Genomic DNA, 22307 nt, shown 5'->3' on the forward strand with positions numbered 1-22307 from the left:
CCTCCGCGGGCATGACGTCAGCGAGGTCACATAAGCCCCACCCCGGCACGCCAACGTCAGTTTGCTTCGGAGAATTTTTCCGCGCCACAACGCGGAGCCATCACAACAAAACTGAGAAGAGCATGGGAACAGTGTGCGAAAAAACCAGAGAACAAAATAGAGAAAAACAAAAGGTGAGAAACATCACCAGACGGCACCAAGCACCAGAAGGCGATAACAGCAGGCCAGAGCAGGACAAGAGCGGAGCACCACTCGGAGGAACAACTGTGCAAGCCAAGGCGAAAACACCAGGTGGCAGTAAGCACCAGAAGACCAGAGCAGCGAAGCCATAGCAAGAAAAGCACAAGGCTCCACTCCACAGAACCACCTTGCAAGCCAAGGCAAGAGCCATCCTGGAGGAACAAGCATGTGAAAGCGCCTTGACAGCAAGAGACAGAGTCTGCAATCACAACCACAAAGGGAAAGGCCACAGCCCGGAACAGAGGAGCAACAGCAAGTCATTCCCAGACTACACAGCCAAGGATGGCCATACCTCCTGAAAGGAGCAGGAAGTCAAAGGACAGAAAATCCATCCGCCGACCACAGCGTCAAGGAGGGCAATAACCCCTGAATAGATCCGGAGGTCAAAGGACAGGTAACCCATCCGCAGACTACACTGTCAAGGAGGGCCACAACCCCTGAAAGGAGTAGGAGGCCAAAGGACAGGTAAAATAACCCCTAACGAAGGAGGGGCCAAGAAGGGCCAGGACACGCCCCACAAGAGGGGCCTGCACACACTGACCACCGAATGAAGAGGAACTGGGAGAAAGAAAGAAAGAAAGAAGAACAGAAGTGCAAAACCGCGACAATGGAAGGCCGTAGACAGCAGGCCTGACCAGGCCCGTAGACACAGCGATCCAGGAGACAGAAGGCCTGGGGTGCAACGCAAGCCACTCCAAAACCACCAGCAGGAAGATCGCACTCGCGACATACCGTGATGCCACGGAGAGCAGAAGTTCGAAGGACGACTACACCTCCCCAGCACGATAAAGCTATATAATAGCTACCATTACCCCACATAGGGCATGTTATGTCCCAGAACATGGAAACCCTCTTAGGAAAAAGTTTCCGCAGCAGAGGACAAACAGAAGATCCTGCAGAGAAAAAAACGTAGATGGCTTGTCAATCAGCCAATAATCGAAAGACAGAAGGCCTAAACTCAGGGCCTACACGGCTTACCAACAGTCAAAACCACAAGGCAAAAAAGGGGGCCTGACCAGCAGCCAACAGCACCAAAGTCCCAACAAAAGGACCTGAAGGCACATGAACCACACAGAACACACAACCGGGGCTACTCGGTACAAGGCCCCAGTACAACAAATTCTCCGACTACAGGTCACTGAGGAGGAGGAGGAGGAGGAGGAGGAGGAGGAGGGCGAAGCCCCGCAAGAAACCTCTGAATGGCAGAACCCACAGGGGCGTGGAACAAAAGTGCCATCAAAAGGAAAATCCACCAACCGTTCCCTCTTGTTCTCCGGGAACACACTATCCCGGAGCCAGGCATGGCGACGAAGGGCCACAGAAGTAGCCATGGTACGACCAAGCACCTCCGAAACGTCCATAGCAGAGCGAAGAATAAAGGACGCCAGCTCCCGGCCATCCAACACATGATGCCTCAGATCAACACAGGCACCCTCCTGAGAAGCGGCAGACATAAGGGACTCCGCCGAGTCCCACAAGCAAGAAGTGGCCCTTGCCAAAACACAGAGTGTTAAGGGCCCACAAAGCCGCACTGGTAGAGGCGAACATATTGCACCCCCAGGAATCCAATCAGCGGGCCTCGCGCGACGGAGGGGACAACACCGATGGCAGGGAGGGAAAGGCAGTCTGCAAAAGAGGGCCCCTGGAAGAGGGGTGGAGGGAAAGACAGGGTCATGCGGTGCAGGACGGTGGCGGTGCAGAAGCGGCTGGGACACCGGGTCCCCTGTGGCAGGCCACCCCCAAGGCCCCAAAAGAGACGTGTGAAGCGAAGCCTCAAAGGGAAGAAGCAGCTCCCTACCCCCATAACCCTGATGGAGGACTTCCATGATCTGTGGGGAAATGGTTAGCTGGATCGCCCATGCGCAAGATCCCCGCTGCCGTGGAAACAGCCCGAGCAAAAGCTGCACCGGCCTCCGTAGGGCCCCGTGGAGGGGAAAGCAGTTCCTCGGTGGGTGACGGCTGCAAACTAAGGCGGCCGTCCCCCAGGCCAATCGGAGAAAGGAAAGGCCAAGTCCGAAAAGGAGGAGGAGGGGTGGCCGAGGAATGGGGAACCTGAGGACCTTCCAGCGAAGACTGCGGGCACGGCAATGCCGATGAGTCGTCTTTGGAAGACGCCGGGGAAAACTCCACGATGCGGCAGTCCGTCTCCGGAGAAGACGAGACCAACAAGCGCCGAACCTCTGGGGAAGAGGGAGCGTTCCGAAGACGGCTCAACGACCCGACGCAGGCCCGGCGCCGTAGAGTCCGCGACTGGTGTCAGGTCAATGTCGACGGGCGCCAAAGGGGACGCCAGAACGACCTCCGCCACAACTCGCGGCGCAGGAGACCGGAGCTGGGTCGGAGCAGGGGCGGCTAAGGATTGGCGCCGAAAAGGCGTCGACTCGACCTCCGACGAGGCAGCCACCTGCGTGGATGGACAAGGGGGGCCCGGGGACACGCGCCGACCCCTAGCCGGCCCCGCCAGGTCCAGCAGCCGCCTGAGCGACATCACATCGGCATCGGACAAGGCCGCCGCCTGCCCAGAGGACCGAGGGGGACTCGAGGACCCCCCGAGCCTCGGCAACCTCCCACGACACCACAGGGACCCCCGCGGGCGATTGCGGCGAGGCAGAGGCGCAGTGGTCCGAAGGAGGGAACCCCGAAGGGCCGCACCCCGACGGCCCCACATCCTCCGAACCTGGATCCGAACCAGTCGGCGCCGGGGCCGGAGCATCCGGCGACGCCGCAGGAGCCCCTGCACGCGGCAAGGGACCCGCAGACATCCCAGGAAGTGAAGGAGGAGATGGAAGAGCCAATGAGGCCTGCAAGGCTGCCGCATAGGCCTCCATCTGGGCTCTGGTCTCCCCCGAGTCGGGGAACGGCGGATAGGATGGCGACGCGCAGGGCCGCACCACCTGGGGAGAACCCACGCCCCTAATGGGCGGGACACCGGGCCTCGGGGACAAACTGCGACACTTACCAACAGGTGAGTGACGCCCTTGCGGCCTGGGAGACGGACGATGTCGGAGATGAAGGCGGCGGTTCTTGAAGCCATCCGCGGGGGACAGATGCGGTGGCGACAGGAGCTTCATCCAGCGCTCCCGCCGGGAATTCAGCTTCATCTGCTGACACGTCTCACAATCCGTGGAGTCGTGGTGCTCCCCAAACACCACATACAGATGGGGTGAGGGTCCGTCGCCGACATCTGGCGCGCGCAAGACGAGATCGTTTTAAAGCCCGAAGGTATTCGCACACTGTACCCAAGAAAAACAAGAAAAGAAGGCCTGAACAGGCCAGGACACAATCCGGGTCCGTGTTGCACACGGAAAAGAAGAAAACTGACGTTGGCGCCCCGGGGTGGGGCTTATGTGACCTCGCTGTCGTCGTCTGGAGGACGTCGGGGAGGAGTCGCGAGGTGCCGTCCCCCGGCGCACAGAGATGCTGGGAAAGAAAGTTTTCAGGGTCCAGTCTCACGCCTGGGGATAATTCTACGTTAAGGAGTCTGCGGCTAGTAGACTCTATCAGATGTGATGGCACAGAGCTGTACGTAGGTGCCGCCCCTGCCTGATAATGTCAATTTAGCTTGAACTCTTTCGCACCTCAGGCAAAGAACTACCATGACAAATTGGAAGAATGAATGTATGTGAAATCTAAATTGGGACCTTTTTACAACCCCAAATGTATTAACGGGGGTGAGGGAGGGCAGTGAGTAATCTGGGTTAGCTAGAGTATCCATCAGAAAGAGCATTACCAAAGGTAAGTAACCTGTTCTTCTGATGGATATTTCTCACGGTAAAATCTTCACTTTTTGAACATATGCCAAAACAGTACTTTACCTAAAGGTGGAGGGTCCAAGGAGTGGTCTTAAATCAGGGAATCCTGCAGGATCGAACAAGAAAATAGCCCTTCCTACAGACGTGAGGGTGAAGGCAGTAATGCCTTGTAAAGGTGTGGACTAACAGAACAAGTTACTTACATACTTACTTTCAGTAACGATCTTTCAGGTGTTTACTCTAACTGGAGATTCCCCATCTTAAGACTATCCCCTGGCACCAAACTTGAGCTGGAGAAATGTCTTTGCAATGTTCCTGCATGCAGAAAGATGGAGATATATGGCTCTGTGATGACTCCATACTGCTCTCGAAAGGACAGGATAGAACCTCATCTAAGCACCACCTATGCTGGCTGATGTCAGTTTCTTATTTTTCTCCTTTCATGCCACTAAATGCGGAGTGCTCCAAAAAACTGCACAATAGTGCACCAAAATTCTAACCTGGTACCTTACTATGATGTTCAGGAATCCACTCCACAGAACTGGCAGATAGGAGGGCATTGCAGGATTTGCAGTTAGCTAAACTATCCACTAGAAAGAGCATTACCAGAGCTAAGTAGCTTGTTCCTCTGATGAATACTTGTATCCGTAGATTATTCACATTAAGAATAAATACCACAGCAATACATCCCAAAGGTGGAGGTACTGGGGAGTACATTCAGACCAGAAAGTCCTGCATGACCGACCGGGTGAAGTGGCTCTTGCGTTGGATCTGACTGATGAGGAAGCAGTGTTTTGTGAATGTGTGCACAGATGTTCAGGTCGCAGCCTGGCAAATGTCCAGAATTAGAACTCCAATTGCCAATGGTACTGGCATTGACCCAGGCCGTGGTGGAATGAGCTTGCAGCCCATTTGGGGGGGTTGCTTTGAGACCAGAACATAGTAGATCTTGTTGCTGAGGACTACCCATTGTGACAGAGTTCTCTTCTGCGTTGCCTTCCCTTTCTTCTTTGCAGAGAATCCTACAAAGGGCTGATCATCCACACAATTGCACCCGAGTAGTCAGTGTTTTAAAAGCCCATTGCATTTTTGGGGGTTGGGTCAATAAAATCTCTCTTCTTCCTTTGAAAGATGAGGGAGAGTGAAAAATCTTGGCAGAGTGATAGACTGGATAACGTATACAATTCTTACAACTTGGATAAGAACGCCACCCATGTTCTTGGCACTAAAGTGTTCGGAAAGAAGGTAGTGTAGAAAGGTTGCACTAGGAGTGCCTGCAGTTCACTCACATGGCATGCAAAGGTGATGCCTTGCTGGGCCAATGATCATACAAACAACAACACATCCAAATGTCTGGCCTTAAGAGGATTGGTAGGACAAGCACGACAGGCAACAGATTTCTCTCAGCACCTAGCCTAGAAGAACTTTGTTGAACGCTGTTGTGTTGCAAGGATAACATCGACTACGACGGCCAGCAGGTCGAATGTATTCAACTGTCACTGCTATACTGGTGATCCTTCCAAAGTGGCAGTTGGATCGGAGGGCAAATGCTCATGCTCCGGAGCTCTGGTTACTATAATCTCATGGCCCAGTATGGGGACATCAAGATGATTTGGGGCCAACCTGTCCTGACTTTTGTCAGACGTCAAGGGAACAGAGGCAGTGTTGCAAACACACACACTAGAGCCATCTCCCAAGGTAGTTGGAATTTGGATATCAGTGACTTTCCTAGAGGAAACTCCAGCACCCAGGAGTGGGTCAACACTGCGTGTACTTGCCAGCGAAGATAGGATCTAACCAGGATAGGCTTCACAAGTCAAAGATGCCCCTTACTACTTTTAGGTGGTGATGCCACTAACCAACATCTGCTCAGCTCATCTGCTCTACTCTTTAGCGATCCTGCTAGATGGCTGCCTACTGGAAAAATTTCTGCTGGTCAAGCCATTTCCGTCATGGTAGGGCCTCTTGAAACAGGACCCCACTTTTCCGTGCTTGTTGCAGTACCAATTTGCGGTTGTGTTGTCCATGAGGACCTGCACAAGCCTCACCTTAATGGACGGCAGGAAAGCTGTCAGGGCCAGACAAAATATCCAAAAGATGATATTGTAGTGGACTCTGCCAAAGACCAGAGGCATCTGATCTCCACCTCTGCCAGATGACACCCCAATCCCAGCAGTAACATGCATGTCACAAATGAGTAGTCTGGGTTAGGAAGGGACAGTGACCTGCTGCAGGTCAGACTGGGGCCCATCTGCCACCACAGAAGACCCTGATTGGTCTCCTGTGAAATCTGGAAGGAGTCCGAGGGGCAACCCTGATTCTAGGCCCACTGAAACCTGAGATTCCATTACATGGCCTGCATTTACCATCTAGCAATCGGGACAAGGAGGATGAACAAGGCTAGTAGGACAAAAGCCTGAGCCATCCTCATCAAGACCCAGGATTGAACTGAAACATCAAAATCATATCCTGAATGTACTGGACGTGCTGCAGTGGTGGAAAGACCTTGAAAGTCTCAGTGTCCAGGACCATCCCAATAAAGGGAATCCTCTGCTTGAGGCCCGGGTGGGGCTTCAGCTTCTTGAGTCAGGACTACAGCCATTGTCCAGAAATGGTTCAGGACCGACTGTGGCAAGTCCACCTTGAACAGCCAGTCATCGACGTATGGGAACACATGTATACCCAACCTCCAAAGTTTGGCAATGATCACCGCCATCATGTTTGTGAACATGTAATGCTGAAGGGAGGCATGACAAACAGGAAGTGCTCCAATACCATTGTGAACCATAGGCAACACCTGCGGGACCACAGTACAAACATAAGAAATATGTAACCTGTGAGTCGGGAAAGAAAGGGCAGGCCAAAGCCCCTTTGAATTATCTATCAGTCCTATCTGTCTGACAAGATGGATCTCCATCTGGGGAGGAAATTCTATACTCTCGCTCCTACAAGCTGAATATTTGCTGATGAGGGCAAGTTAAAGCGGCCTTGAAGTCACTGCAGCAGAGGAGGAGTTAGAGCAGAGCTGTCACTGCTGGTGTGAACAGCCTTAGCCGCTGTCACGGCCTCTGCCATGAAGGGATTGACATTGCTGCTGCTACTCACAGGTTGGGAGGGCTGGCCCTGTAGGTATGTTAATTCCCTGGAACATCTCCTAAACTTCCTGTATTCTTGATGGAACCTTTTAGCGGGAGACAAGTGCCTCAAGAATCGTGCTGTGGCACGACTGTCCCTAAATCACTCAACAGCCAAATCAGCCTTATCCCTCAAAGGACGTAGAGCCATCAAAGGGCATGTCCCTTAACTCTCGGATGATCACATCCAGGTGTGCATTCTAGGCACTGTACTGGTGCCCATAGCTCTAGCCACACAGGAAAGAGTGCAAAGTGCAATCCGGGTCTCCAAGAGGGCCTGTCGCACCGGAAGATGGCCATTTACGTGCCATGCTCCTTAATACTCGGTCCCTGAAAAAACATGCCCTCAAAATGTATGATTTATTAGTGGACACAAGCCCAGATCTTCTGTTCTTGATGGAGACATGGCTCAGTGAAGGATCTAATCCCACTATTGCTTCGGCCATTCCATCCGGATACCAGATTGTGAGAAAGGACCGGCAAGAGGGTACTGGCGGAGGCATTGCCATAATTTTTAAAAACAAATTTTCCTGTATGACAGTCCCGACAGAAGAGGTAGTAGGAGCCGAAAGCCTTGTGTTCCATATGGTGGTATCTGCCCATCAATCACTTGCAGGCTTCGTAAGCTATAGACCCCCTGGTCCTGCCAGCAGGTTCCTAGAGTCTATTAGCAATGTGGTTTCTCCCTTGGTCACCAAATTCAAACACTGTCTATTGCTAGGTGATTTTAATATCCACATGGACAAATCAACTAAACAAGAGTCCATTGGGTTACAGGAATCTTTGGATATCTTCAAGTTGTCCCCCTATGTTCATCACCCTACTCATGAGAAAGGTCACACCTTGGATCAGATTTTCTCCACCGAAAAAATAGAAACTGCACTCTCCTTCCCCTTGTATGGCCTGATCACTCCCTTCTCGACTTTACGATTAAGATAGAACCAAACCACCTAAATTTTACGGGAAGACCTCGCACGAGTAGCTTTAGATCATTCCACCAAATTACGTCTGATGCCCTGAGCTATGCCCTTAGTAACCATCCTATTCCATTCAGTGGGAATCTCGAAAAAGATGTAGAATGTCTGGAAAACTGGCTTCAGCTCCGTGCCTGGGAACTCGCACCCCCATACTCGCGTTCTGCTAAGGCCGCTAGTGCTTCGGCCCCATGGTTCTCCGATGCCCTCAGGTAAAGTAAGAGAACCTGCAAATGCCTGGAGAGGGCTTGGCGGAAGAATTTTGGCAGCAAAGACAAATAATTTATAAACAGGCGTTAAAGTCACATTATAAAACAGTCTATGAGGAGAAAAAGCTTTTTTCTCCGCAAAAATTGACCTGGCAGCTAATAAAAGTAAAGACATTTTCAAAATAGTAAAAGAGTTCTCATCTCCGAGCGCGGCTGTGAGGCCTTTCACCCCCACGGAAGCATGGACAAGCCATTGAGCCTCCTACTTCCACGAAAAGATTACAAATATTCAAGACACTTTCCCTGTGCAGTACCTAGTCCAGGGTGAATGTCTGGAGCTTCTATCCCCGTACACTCAGATAAGGGGACCGTCTTTTGCGCAGTTCCCTCCTATCACCATGGATAAATCTTTGGAAATCATGAAAGCCCTGCAATCTGGCTCCCCCTCTGATCCGTGCCCAGCCAAAGGTTTGGCGTCAATGTACGAGTTACTTACCTTCGGTAACGATGTATCTGGTAGAGACGATTCTAGTCGCAGATTCCTTCACGTAGAATTATCCCCAGGCGTGAGACTGGATCCGGAAACTTTTTGCCACAGCATCCCTGCGCCCCGGGGGCGGGTTGACACCACGCGACTCCGCATAAGACCCGCCCCAGCGCGCCCACGTCAGTTTTCTTCGGAGAAATTTTCCACACCACAACACTGAACCACCAGATAAAAAACTGTGGGAGCATTGAAACAGTGTGCGAAGAGCAGAAAAATTGGAAAGAAACGGTGACCAACAACACCACCGGAGTAGTGCCAACACCGCAGCCCCAAGGGCAGGGAAAGAAGAACAAGCAGAAACCCGCGCAGCCACCCTGCCTGCACATAGACAACCTCCCATCCCTGTGCCCCTAAGGCAAGAACAGGCATAAAAGTCATGGCACACGTAAGAAGCCCACCCCCCTCATCATAAGCAAGGAATGGGACCAGTCCCAAGACAGACAGGGACAACAAACCTCCAAGCCACCCCAACCTAGAGGGCAACCACCCACAAGGGACAAGGGCAAGACATGGCCAGAGGACTCCTAATCAGAGGATAGCAATGGAAGGAAGGGAGGGGAGGGAGGACAGGGATAGAAGCAATCCTCCCCAAACCTGGAGTAGCCAGAGCAGCAGGGCACCGGAGCACTGGAACCCCATCCTCCAAAGGACCAAAGGAGGAATGAACCGCCCCCAGACGGAGCCACCCGTCAAGAACAAAGAAGGCACTCACAGGAGACACAGCCCCCCACCAAGGGTCCTCGCAGAATAGGGGAGGAAGGGCGGGCCGTGAAGGAATCTGCGGCTAGAATCGTCTCTACCAGATACATCGTTACCAAAGGTAAGTAACTCGTACATCTGATAGAGACTACTAGCCGCAGATTCCTTCACGTAGAATAGATACCCTAGCAATACCCCCTGGGAAGGAGGGTCTGCGAAAGGACCCCACCAGCCAATGCAGAACAGAGGGCCCCACAAGGGACCAGATCTGTGGACCAGGGAGAACCTCGCCCCTGCCAGGCCAAGGCAACCCCCACAAGCAGGACCCCACCGACCCCAAGGGGATGTAGGAGGGAAAGAAGGCTGAAGAGGCTCATACACTCACAGCAGAGGAACCAAGGGCAAGGACTGAGAGGGCGATGCACCCTACTCCCCCACAAGGCAACATAGCTTCCGCCCCATGCCAAGAAAGGAAAAGCGGAAGAAAAAGAAGAAGAAGCCTAGAGGACCCAAGGAAACTAGGGAAAAGAAGGCGAACCCACTCCAGATGGAGAGCAGCCTGCCAGCCGGAACAGCGCCGGCAGTCAAGCCAGAAGCAAGAAGAACATCCCGAGGCCCCAGGAAGGCCGAGTAGGCGACGCCTGGCAAGGGAGACACAGGATCATCCCAGACCTCAGGACAGGAGCAGGGAGAGGAGGAGATGCCCGGGCCACCACTACGAGTGGCCGCGCACACGACCTCAGGAAGCAAAAGCAACCTACCTAAACGCCATGGAGAACAGTCACCCGAAGGCGACCAGAAGAACAAGTTACTTACCTTCGGTAACGATGTATCTGTAAGAAACATTAGTTAGTTAGATTCCTCACCTTAGAATATCCCCAGGCGTCAGACTGGATCCGGAAGATTTTTCGTCAGCAATACCCCTTGCGCGTCGCTAGGCGTCGTCTGCGGCTCCGCGTCCGTCGTCGGCGTCGTGCGCCGGAATGACGTCGGAGTACTTAGACGCCGCCCTCGCGCGCTGACGTCAGTTCTTGTACATAGCCTTCCGCGCCAGGAACGCAGAGCCATGCAAAGACCGACACTGGTGCCAAAAATAAAATCTAGGGGCCTGAAAAGGATAACCTTAACCCTAGATGTCAGTTCGCAGAACGGGGAGGATGGGTGGGTCGGTGAGGAATCTAACTTGTTCATCTGAAAGAAACACGTTAGTTAGATTCCTCACCTTAGAATAGATACCCAAGCAATACCATCCCCGGTGGTGGGTCTGCGAACCAAGATCACACCAGAAAGTCCTGGAGGACAGAACGGCCAAAGAAGCCATCCCTCCGGACTTGGCTGTCAAGGCAATAATGCCTGGCAAACGTGTGTAGCGAAGCCCACGTCGCCGCCTGACAGATGTCCTGCAAAGGGACTCCCCGTCCCAAGGCAGTAGTAGCCGCTGTGGCCCGAGTAGAATGGGCGCGCAGCCCAACAGGAGGGTCCTTTTTTGCCAAAGAGTAACAAATTTTGATGCACAAAACGACCCACCGAGAGATGGTCCGTTTGTGCACAGCTTTCCCCTTCTTAGCACCCACGTATCCAACGAAAAGTTGGTCGTCCACCCGGAACTGCTTTGTGCGGTCCAGATAAAAGGAGAGCGCACGTTTTGGGTCCAGACGGTGGAGCCTCTCGTCCTCTTTGGAAGGATGCGGAGGCGGAAAGAAGGTGGGCAAGGTGACAGACTGCCCAAGATGAAATGGAGTCACCACTTTCGGAAGAAAGGAGGGACGAGGCCGAAGGACAACCTTGTCCGGATGAACAGACAGAAAAGGAGGCTTTGAAGATAAAGCCTGGAGCTCACTCACCCGTCTAGCCGAGGTGATGGCTACCAGAAAAGCAGTCTTAAGAGTCAGAAGACGAAGAGGGCAATTGTGAAGAGGCTCGAAGGGAGCGCACATCAGGAATGTCAAGACCAGATTCAAGTCCCACTGAGGCATTACAAAAGGGACAGGAGGGAACGTGTGAGTAATGCCTTTTAGAAAGCGTGTAACCACAGGGGACTTGAAAAGAGAAGGCTGATCAGGAAGCCGCAAGAAGGCAGAGATGGCAGCAAGATAACCTTTCAGGGTGCCCAGGGCAGAGCCCTGCCGGGCCAGAGAAACAAGAAAGAGGAGAACCTCAGAAAGAGGGGCGGAAAGGGGATCCACAGCCTTTGCTGTGCACCATGCCACAAATTTGTTCCACCGGCAGGCGTATACCGTCTTTGTGGAGGGACGCCTGGCTGCCAGAATGATATCACAGACTTCAGGAGGCAAGTCAAATGGCATCAACTGCCGCCGCTCAATCTCCACGCATGGAGGTGGAGGCTGGACAGGTTCGGGTGGAGGACCGTCCCCTGCTGCTGCGACAGAAGATCCTCCCGAAGGGGCAGACGTATCGGGGGATCGGTCAACATACTGAGTAGCTCGGGATACCAGTATCTTCGTGCCCAATCCGGAGCCACCAAGATGACTTGGGCCCGGTCGTGCCTGATCTTCTTCAGCACTCTGGGCAGAAGTGGTATAGGCGGAAAGGCATACAACAGTCCGCAACTCCAATTGTGACGAAAAGCGTCGCCGAGCGAGTGCCGCCTTGGAAATTCCAACGCGCAGAACTGCTGACATTGCGCGTTCTCTTTGGTGGCGAATAGATCTAACCAAGGCTCTCCCCACTGCTGAAAGAGACCTTGCGCCATTTCGGAGTTCAGACGCCATTCGTGATCCATCATGCACCGGCGGCTGAGTTCGTCCGCTCTGGCGTTCAGAGAGCCCGCCAGATGTTGAACCACTAGGGTGACGCCCTGGTGTTCCAGCCACGTCCAGAGGCGCAGAGCCTCCTGACAAAGGGTCCACGACCCCACCCCGCCCTGTTTGTTGCAATACCACATGGCGGTGGTGTTGTCCGTGAACACCTGCACGACACTGCCCCTGACAGAGGGAAGGAAGGCTTTCAGTGCAAGTCGGATCGCCCTCAACTCCAACAGGTTGATGTGGAGACGAGACTCCGCCGGAGACCAGAGGCCTCTGATCTCCGCCTCTCCCATATGGCCACCCCATCCCAGGAGGGACGCATCCGTCACTACGACATGCTCCGGTTGGGGAAGGGAGAGGCTCCTGCCCATGACCCAATCGCGGTCCGTGAGCCACCACTGCAACTGCTGTGCAGTGCCCTCCGAGATCAAGACATGGTCGGACAGGTTGCCGTGATGCTGGGCCCACTGAAACTTCAGGTCCCACTGCAGAGCCCGCATGCGCCGCCTGGCGTGATGCACTAGTAGGATGCAGGAGGCCATCAGCCCCAGAAGCCGCAACACTAGCCTGACCGAAACCCAGGATAGAGGCCGAAAGATGGGAATCAGGGCCTGTATATCCCGGACCCGCTGTTCCGGTGGATAGACCCGGAACTGCGCCGAATCGAGAACCGCTCCGATGAAGAGGAGCTTCTGAGAGGGACTCAGGTGTGACTTCGGCACGTTGATGGAAAACCCCAGCAAATGCAGGAGATCCGCCGTAGTCTGGAGGTGGGAGACGACTGTCTGGGGCGAGCCCGCCTTCAACAACCAGTCGTCGAGATAGGGGAAGACTGGAACCCCTGATCTGCGCAGATGAGCTGCGACCACCGCCATCACTTTCGTGAACACCCGAGGGGCACTGGTGAGGCCGAAGGGGAGCACGGTAAACTGAAAGTGCTCTTGGCCCACCGTGAACCGCAGGTAACGCCGGTGGGCCGGCAGGACGGGGATGTGGAAAAAAGCGTCCTGCAAGTCCAACGCTACCATCCAGTCTCCGGGGTCTAGGGCAGCTAGAACCTGAGCCAAAGTCAACATCTTGAACCGTTCCTTCCGGAGGAAGGCATTGACGTTCCGAAGGTCCAAGATAGGGCGGAGGCCCCCTTTGCCCTTCTTGGGAACCAGAAAGTAGTGGGAATAACAACCACGACCTACTTCTGGGCTTGGAACGCGCTCGACGGCCCCCTTGGCCAAGAGGGCGGAAACCTCCTCGTGGAGAAGATGCAAGTGATCCCCCGAGATACGGTGGTGCTGCGGTGGCATGGCTGGAGGGGTCGTCTCGAAGGGGAGGGAGTAGCCCCTTCGGACGATTTGCAGCACCCACCTGTCCGATGTGATGGACCGCCAGTGGAGCAGGTGATGGCGAACTCTGCCGCCCACTGGCGTGGAATGGGCCTGAAAGCTCGGACTAGGAAGGCTTTGAGGCGGATGCTGCCGGGGTGGATGTGGGCTGACCTCGTCGACCTCCAGATCCGCCTCGGCGGAAACCACGTCCGCGACCGCGCGCAGGTTGGTTCTGCGGCTGGTGGCTAGGCGCACGTGAGGAGGCACCCCTTCCTTGGCCACGAAAGGGGCGAAAAGCGGAAGATTGCGACCGCGGGGCCGAGAGGCCCAAGGACTTGGCCGTAGCCCGGGAGTCCTTAAAGCGGTTCAGCGCACTGTCCGCCTTCTCGCCAAACAGGCGAGTGCCATCAAACGGCATGTCCATGAGAGTGCTCTGGACATCGCCGGAAAACGACGTGGACCGCAGCCAGGCGTGACGTCGAAGCGCCACAGTGGTGGAAATGGCCCTACCCAGCGAGTCCGTGGTGTCAAGCCCACAACGTATGGCATGTCGCGCGGCATCCCTCCCATCGGCCAGAGCCTGGGTAAGTCGTGTCCGGACCTCCTCCGGACACAGGGGCAGCACGTCCTCCACCGCATCCCACAGAGAGTGGGAATAACGGTCCAAGAGACAAGCGGTGTTCAAAGACCGCAGGCCCAAACTAAGGGATGAGAACAGTTTCTTGCCAAACTGCTCCAGTCTCTTGGAATCCCGGTCCGGCGGGGCGGTCGGGAAAGAGGATTGGGAGGTGGAGGCCTGGATAACCAGGCTCTCAGGGGTAGGGTGTTGGGACAGAAAACTGGGGTCGCCCGGAGCAGGGCGGTGGCGCCTGGCAACGTTCCTGTCCACAGGAGGAACTGTGGAGGGCTTGGACCAGGTGCCCTGCAGAACGTCAGTGAGGGCTTCATTGAACGGCAGCAGAGGCTCAGTGGAGCTTGCTGCAGATTGAAGCACCTCAGTGAGGACGTTCGTCCTCACAGCCACGGCAGGTAGCTCGAGCCCAAGGGCTGCGGCCGCCTTGCGCAGCACCACGGAGAAAGCAGCACCCTCCTCCGAAGCCACAGTCGGAGGAGAGATGAATCCAGTGTCTGGCGAGGTATCCAGACCACTGGCCTCCCCCAGTTCATCTGCCCAGTCCTGGGACAGTTGGGCCTGATGGGCCATAGGATCCTCGGATCCCTCCCAGTAGTCCCCCTCATCCGACTCCTGGTGTAAGGGAGAAAGTAACGGAGCCGGGCGGTAGACAAAATGTGTCTCTAGCGGCGTCGATCTCGGCGTCCATCGACGCCGGACCGGCGCCGGGCCCGGACCGGGACTAAACTGGGGCACGGCGTCGAGCGGAGTCGACGTCGGCGTCGGGGGTGGAACCGGAGTCGACGCCGGTGGAGGAGTGACAAGGTTGACCGGCGTCGACGGGGACTCGAGAACGGGTCCCTCGGGCGCTTGCGGCGTCGAGGCCGGAGCCGTCAACGGCGCCGGGGCCGGAGCCGCCGGCTGGCAAGGCAACCCAGTCGGGTCCGCGGGGCCCGAAGGCGCACCAGCGGGCGCCGACGGCGGAGCCAGGTTCCTCATGGCCGAGAGGAAGGCACTGACTTCCGCCGGCGTCGCATTAGTCCCAGGGACCGGAGGGTATGGGGACGAACGCGGCGCCTGCGGCTCCGCCGGAGCCGCGGGGGTGGAACCACCCTGACCCTCGACCGAGTCGCGCGACCGGCGAGGGGAGTCCGAAGAGCGATGACGTCTCTTGGACTTCTTGGAATGCTTCGACTTACCCGAAGACTTTGATCCAGACGACCGATGGTGACGTCGGCTGCGGCTCCGCGACCGATCCTTGGACCTCCTCCTGGACCGGGATCGAGAGACGCGCGGAGCCGAGTGGCGAATCTCGAGAAGCTTACGGGACCGCTCCCGTCTAGCCTTCGAGGTCAGGGCCTTACAGTCCGAGCACGACTCCGCGTCGTGGTCGAGGCCCAAACAGTACAGGCACCGGCGGTGATGGTCCGTAACCGACATCAATCGGCTACAGTCCGTACAGGCTTTAAACCCAGGCATCCTACCGGCACCGGTGTCGATAGACAGGATCAAAAAGGATCAAAAAGTTAGTCAAAAATTGACTAAAGGGGTAGCTCTCCCGGATCTGCGCTTACTGGCGCGGAAAAAAGAAGAACTGACGTCAGCGCGCGAGGGCGGCGTCTAAGTACTCCGACGACGTCATTCCGGCGCACGCCGCCGACGACGGACGCGGAGCCGCAGATGACGCCTAGCGACGCGCAAGGGGTATTGCTGACGAAAAATCTTCCGGATCCAGTCTGACGCCTGGGGATATTCTAAGGTGAGGAATCTAACTAACGTGTTTCTTTCAGATCCCTCTAGCAGAGCGCAAGCCATATGACAGCTACCACTACCCCACATAGGGTACGTTAAGTCCCAAGATATGGGAACCCTCTTTGGAAGAACTTCCGGCCAGCATGCACAAGGTGTTAAGGGCCCGCAGGGCCGCGCTGGTCGAGGCGAACATGTTGCGCCCCCAAGAGTCCAGCCAGGTCACTCGGCGCCGGGAGGTGCCGGTGCAGAAGATGCTAAGGCACTGGGTCCCCTGAGGCACGACGCTTCCAAGCCCCCGTCAGGGAAGAAAGGAGCGAACCTTCAAAGGGAAGTAAGATTCCCCTCCCACCAGAGCCCTGGTGGAGGACCTCCAGTAGATGGTCCGCCGGAAAGTGAGCCACCGGATCACCCATGCGCAAGATGCCCACAGCCTTGGACGCCGCGTGAGCGAAGGCCGCACCCGCCTCTGTAGGGCCCCGTGGTGGAGAAATCAGCTCCTCCGTGGGCGACGGCTGCAAACTAAGGCGGCCGTCCCCAAGGCCAAGCGGGGCAGGCAAGGGCCAGACTTGGAAGTCAGAAGGAGCCGAAGAATGAGGGACCTGCCGCACTTCCGACGAACACCTCTGCCCCAGGAATGGCGGGGAGCCGCCCTTCGACGCCAGTGAAAAAGACACCACACGGCGACCAATCTCCGGGGAGGACGACACCAATATGCATGCCTTCGGAGAAGGAGGAGCGTCTGAAGACTAATCCGTGGTACGACCCCTGTACGGAGCCGTAGAATCCGCTGCCTGAGGTAGGACGTCGGCACCAGCCAGCGTCGCCGGACAAGGGACCTCCAAGTCACCCCGCACCGGGGACCGGAGTGGAGACCGGAGTAGAGCTGGAGCCGCACCGGCCCTGGGGCGGCGCCTGAGTGATGCCAACCCGACCCCCGCCGAGGCAGCCACCTGTGCGGGGGATCGAGACCAGCCAGGGGAGTGGCACGAAGCCCTCTGACAGTCGCGGCCCAGAATGAGGCGAAGATTGTTCGGCAACCCATGTGGCGGTGCCAGGGACGATTCAACCTCCGACTCGCCCGCCGACGAGGCAGCCACCTGTGTGGAGGGACGAGAGGGGCCCGGAGAGAGACGAGGGGTCTCCCCTCAGCCTCGACCCAGAGCGGGACGAGGAGGGTCCACCGACCTCCGTGGCTCCGCACGGTCCAGCACGGTCCAGCCCTTGCCGGCACCGTAGCGGCGTCACCTCGGCCTTAGACAGGACCACCCTGTCAAAGGACCGAGAGGGGCTCGGGGATGCGACCCGAGCCCCGGCGACCTCCCGCGACACCACAGGGACTCCCGTGGGAGTTTGCGGCGAGGCAGAGACGCCGTGGCCTGAAGGAGGTGCCCCAGAGGAGCCGCACCCCAACAGTACCACATCCTCCAAGCCTGGATTGGAACCAGTCGGCGCCGGGGCCGGAGCCACCGGCGCCGACACAGAGGGCCCTGCGCAGAGTGAGGGATCCGCTGATGCCCCAGGAGGGGAAGGAGGAGGAGACGCCTGCGAGGCCTGCAAAGCCGCCGGGTAGGTCTCCATTTGGACTCTCGACGCCCCAACATCGGGAAACGGTGGATAGGATGACACGCGGGGCAGCATCACCCGCGGAGAGTCCACGCCCCCGGGAGGCCAGAAACCAGTCCCCGGGGACAGACTGCGACACTTACCCACCGGGAAGCGACGCTCACGTGACATCGGAGAAAGGCGAGGACGACGACCACGGCCGAATCTGAAGCCGTCCGTCGAAGCAGAGCGAGGGGAGGACGTTGACCTGGAGATACGCGCCGAGAGAAGTTTCATCTGGCGCTCCCGCCGCGACTTCGGCTTCAACTGTTGGCACTGCGTACAGTCTGTGGTGCCGTGATCCTCCCCTAAACACCACATACAAATGAGGTGGGCTATACGAGGGGGATATCCCCGCATATCTTTCACCGCCTACGCGGGTGGTGTTTTAGATTTGGAATGCGTCCTTTGGGAAGGTGAGCTGGGAAACCGCGTTGCATTGGAGACTACATTGTGGCGGGGTACTAGTTTGCCACAGGTGGCCACCTTGCTGGGCTTTTCGGCCTGGGATACTATAGGAATCTCAACAGTAGGGGACGTGTTCACAGGTGGGATGCATAAATATTTCCAGGACTTGCAGGACGAGTTTGACTTACACAGCACCCAGTTCTGTTATCAGCAGCTCTGGCATGCCCTCTTCCCCATGAAACAATTAGACACTGATCCAGAGTTCTCCCCATTGGAAGCCAAAATCCTGCTCACATACCTCCGGGAGTACATTTTGTCAGAACTCTATAAAATGCTACTGCGCAACATGCCGGACACCCTGGCAGGGGTTTGGATGGCTTGGGAGGGAGACCTGGGCCTATTGGTTGATGATGATTGGAGAGAGGGGTAGAGACCCCTAGAGAGGCAGTGACAGCATCCCAATTTCGGCTGATTCAACTAAAGGTGCTCCATAGAGTATACTCCACTAGAGCCAGACTTCATAGGACGGGCCTAAACCCAATGGGTTAATGGTTACGATGCGTCAATCTGCAGGGTGATTTGCTCCATACGTTCTGGCACTGAACTCTAGGGGGTATTGGGTTGGACTGTACCACGGGATCCCAAACTTATACTTCTCCACATCACGGATGACTTGGGAGGCACATGATACTAGAGGGCACTCCTGTGGCTGGGCTTAATTGTTGCCAAGAGAGACATCGCCAGGGCATGGAAGGACGTGGAGGAGTCTGCGGTAGAACCTTGGGCAAAGGGCATAGACCATTGTATGGGGATGCACCGCTCGATCTATTTGTCACAGGGATGTCCCCAGAAACAATTCAAGATATGGGGGGACTGGGTGGAACAGAGCGGGATCCATCTGAAACTGCATGGGGATCGGCGTTGGGGACCCGGGGAGCACAAGATTCTGTATTTCCACTGTCTGATCATAGGTGTAGGGATCAGGTGTCGCTATTTCAAAGTATACAACTTCAATGATTTCTGTGGGGGGGACAATTTCACATGCTTTTATCTTTCATCTGGTGCAGTACAGTGGTGTTGTAAATGGATGTCACTGTGAGCGCACTGTTCGTGTTTATATATAAAACTCAATAAAAATGTTTTTCAAACAAAAAAACTGCACACAGGGTGAAACGGCAGGCATGAGACATGTTTTAAAAGGGCTACTTAAGTGGGGTGCACAATAAGTGCTGCAGGCCCACAAGTAGTATTTAATTAACAGGCCCTGGGTGCATGTAGTACCACATTATTAGGGACTTATAATTAAATTAAACGTGCCAATTGGGTGTAAACCAATTTTACCATTTTTAAAGGTGTGAGCACCAGTATTTTAGAACTAGTTGGCAGTGGTAAAGTGCACAGAGCTCTATGGCCAACAAAAAAGAGTACCAGCAAAACAGGGGGAGTGAAGGCAAAAGGTTTGGGGGAAGACCTCCCTAAGGCTGTCAGTTCTAACAGGGGTGCTATGAAAATATTCTACATCCAGTATGGTGTCTAGAAAAAAATCAAAAAGGTGAAAAATCTACTTAGATGCATCCATCAGAAAGTCAAAATACAAAAAGAAACAAAGCGAACAAAGAGGACTGATGAATCATACTCATGAGCTTGGATGTTTCTAAAATTCACCACCTCAGGACAGATTTCCAAATGGCAGAATGGCAATAAATAAATAGTTTTTATATAGAGAATGCACCACAATTTTGCCTTTTGTTTTTTTCTGTAAATATCAAAAGCTACTACTATCAAATATAACAACTACTTAATTTATCAAAGTTTAGAATACTAAGGTCTGAATTGACCCTGCCAAATTCTAAGCAGCAAGTGATTAAATCCTGAACTATCTCATCCATAGGGCGGCAAACACACCCTCTCGCTGGACCACTGACAAGATCTAAAAGTAAACTCACGCTTTGAAGGGGGTGACTAGCAGCAAGCAAATTAAACTTTTCACTATTTTGGTTTGTGTACATTGTTACTTTTTCATTGGCCCATCTATTCCTCATTCCAAATGGTCTTAAATTATATTGTAAAAGTAACTGCTAGTAAACTGATCCAAAACATTTTTTTCATGGTTAAAAAGTATATTTTGTAGACTATGGGTGAAGTGCATGTCCAAAGCAAAGCCATCTACATTTGCAGGTTATTCAGAAGGAGCCACCGCAGACTTGCACACATTCACTGTTTATAGCTGAGTTTACTCCTAACACGAACACAGAGCCCTTGTAAATTTAAAGTGCTGCTAAAGTTGTGAAATCTAATGGATCAATGCAGTTAACCGGGTCTTGAGGAAGCTCTGGGTCAAGGAACTGCTAAAAATCGCAAGTTAGCTGTGGCACTGAGCACCGGACCTTTCAACTTTTCATTGGAACATATAGCAGTAAAAGCTGAACCCGATAGAAGTTTCAAAAGGGAGATGTAAAAAAGGAAACTATGATGATACATTGAAGACTAAATCAGATGTCTTATTTATCCTACAACTGTTAACTTACACAACAGGAATATGTCTGCCTCTGGTGCACAGTTCAACTTCTTCACCACTCATGGTTAGATATGTGAATTTGCAGCAGGGTTTATTCGGTGAATCAGGGCTCTCAGTTATAAGATGCTGAGATGCTATTTCTGCACACAGGGCCTCCAATTCAGTCTCATCGTTGAGCTAGGACAAAAATAAAAATAAGTAAAGTGCTAAAGAACAATGCAAAATAGATAAAATACTAGCGAAAAGAAGTGGAATATGTCATGGTGGGAATGGAGCCAATACCCATAATTATAAGTCCAATGCCTTGGATTTGAAAATAATAATTATACAACATTTTCGCAAGATAGCTTTTCATTTAATGTCCTCATGAAGTAGTGCAATGGTACAACAACTGTATTGTATTTTCGAAACAAACATGGAAACCATTACAGATAACATTCCGTATGACATCCGTGCATCAACACCTTGTCCCATTCATCCTCAAACGAGGCACTAACATATCAAGTAACAAAGGTTTGGCTACATAGTCCATGATACTCCCATCATTCCCCCACACTTTCCCATGTTTGCATGGGCACCCTCTGGCTAACAAGACTCACTCTTCCACTAATTTGCACCAGTCCATATGGTTTCACCACGTTGAAAGTTTGAGCGCATATGGAGTTTTCTGGCAACGAGCGGTGTCTCTCTCAGCCAGGATACCCTTAGGGGGTAAGGTAAGTGCAGCTGCCAGGATCCAAGAGAGCATTCTCCTAATGTCCCCCCAGTATTCAGCAAATTTGGGGCAACCCGAAACCATGTGGAAGAAGTCTGCATCTTGATGGGTACATCTAAAGCAGGCCGGGTGGATACCAGGTGGGCAAGCAAGAGGGAGTGGGAGAGTGAGATAGGTAACATACAAATATTTCAACTGGATTAGTTAGAGGCGCAAGGAAATGGCAATAGTGGGGGGCACCATTCAGGCATCTCACCAATCTCCATAGTCTAAGAGACCCACCCAGCACTCCCATTTCTGCCGAAGGGCCAGGAATTTATCTGGAGTGTGGATTTTTAGGTATTGGTAAAGTTAGGAGATAACCCCTTTTCCCACCAGTCCCATGACGAGTTTAGCTTCCAAGGGATTATATTCCGGTACGTCATGTAATGCGGCTTGATGACTCACTAGTGCATCTCGTAATAGCAAATATTTATGAAATTACCCAACGCGTGATTGGAGATCTTGGAATGATTTCATGCATGAACTTTGCCAGATGACTCCTTGGTTGGTAATCCAATTCTATTGTGTCTCCGAAATCTGGGGCCCACTCCCATTCGAGCAAGGACATTATCTAGGAAAGTCTTGTCGACAGAGCTAAAAGTGTCGGAGCCATCGGCATTAAGTCGCACTGGTCATGGTGGATCAAGGTAGGCAAAACTTGTTGAAACCTGTTGGTGATAGCTTTCATGAAGATTTTAATTTCAAAATTAGTCAATGAGATTGGTCTACAGTAGGAGCACTGGTCTATGCGTTGCCTGACTTTATGAATAACCATGCTAGTGACCAAGTCTAGCTCTGGCAGGAACATACCTTTGGACTCCGCCTCTGAATAGAGATTAAAAAAAAGGTGAGGAAGGAGAATCTCATGAAATTGTATTCAATGGTTTAGCCATCTGGGCTTGGGGGGTTTACCAGACTTCATGTCTTGGAGGGCATCTTTATTTCCTCCATTATGAGAGGTGCAAATAGTTCTTTTTGAAAAGATTCTTTTTATTAACAATTGTCAACATAA

General features: G+C 53.7%; 1 protein-coding gene across 2 annotated transcripts in view; it reads right to left on the bottom strand.

The window, feature by feature from the left end:
• Window positions 1–22307, bottom strand: part of HECTD4 (HECT domain E3 ubiquitin protein ligase 4) — a 2430065-nt gene that overhangs the window by 123436 nt on the left and 2284322 nt on the right. For both annotated transcript variants that reach the window (XM_085634374.1, XM_085634373.1), the window contains one exon: window positions 20549–20715. In XM_085634374.1, the coding sequence (XP_085490500.1) occupies window positions 20549–20715 (167 nt within the window). The remainder of the gene's footprint in view (window positions 1–20548; window positions 20716–22307) is intronic.

The sequence above is a fragment of the Triturus cristatus genome, chromosome 11, assembly GCF_964204655.1.
Source record: "Triturus cristatus chromosome 11, aTriCri1.1, whole genome shotgun sequence".
In the NCBI taxonomy this organism is placed as follows: domain Eukaryota; kingdom Metazoa; phylum Chordata; class Amphibia; order Caudata; family Salamandridae; genus Triturus; species Triturus cristatus.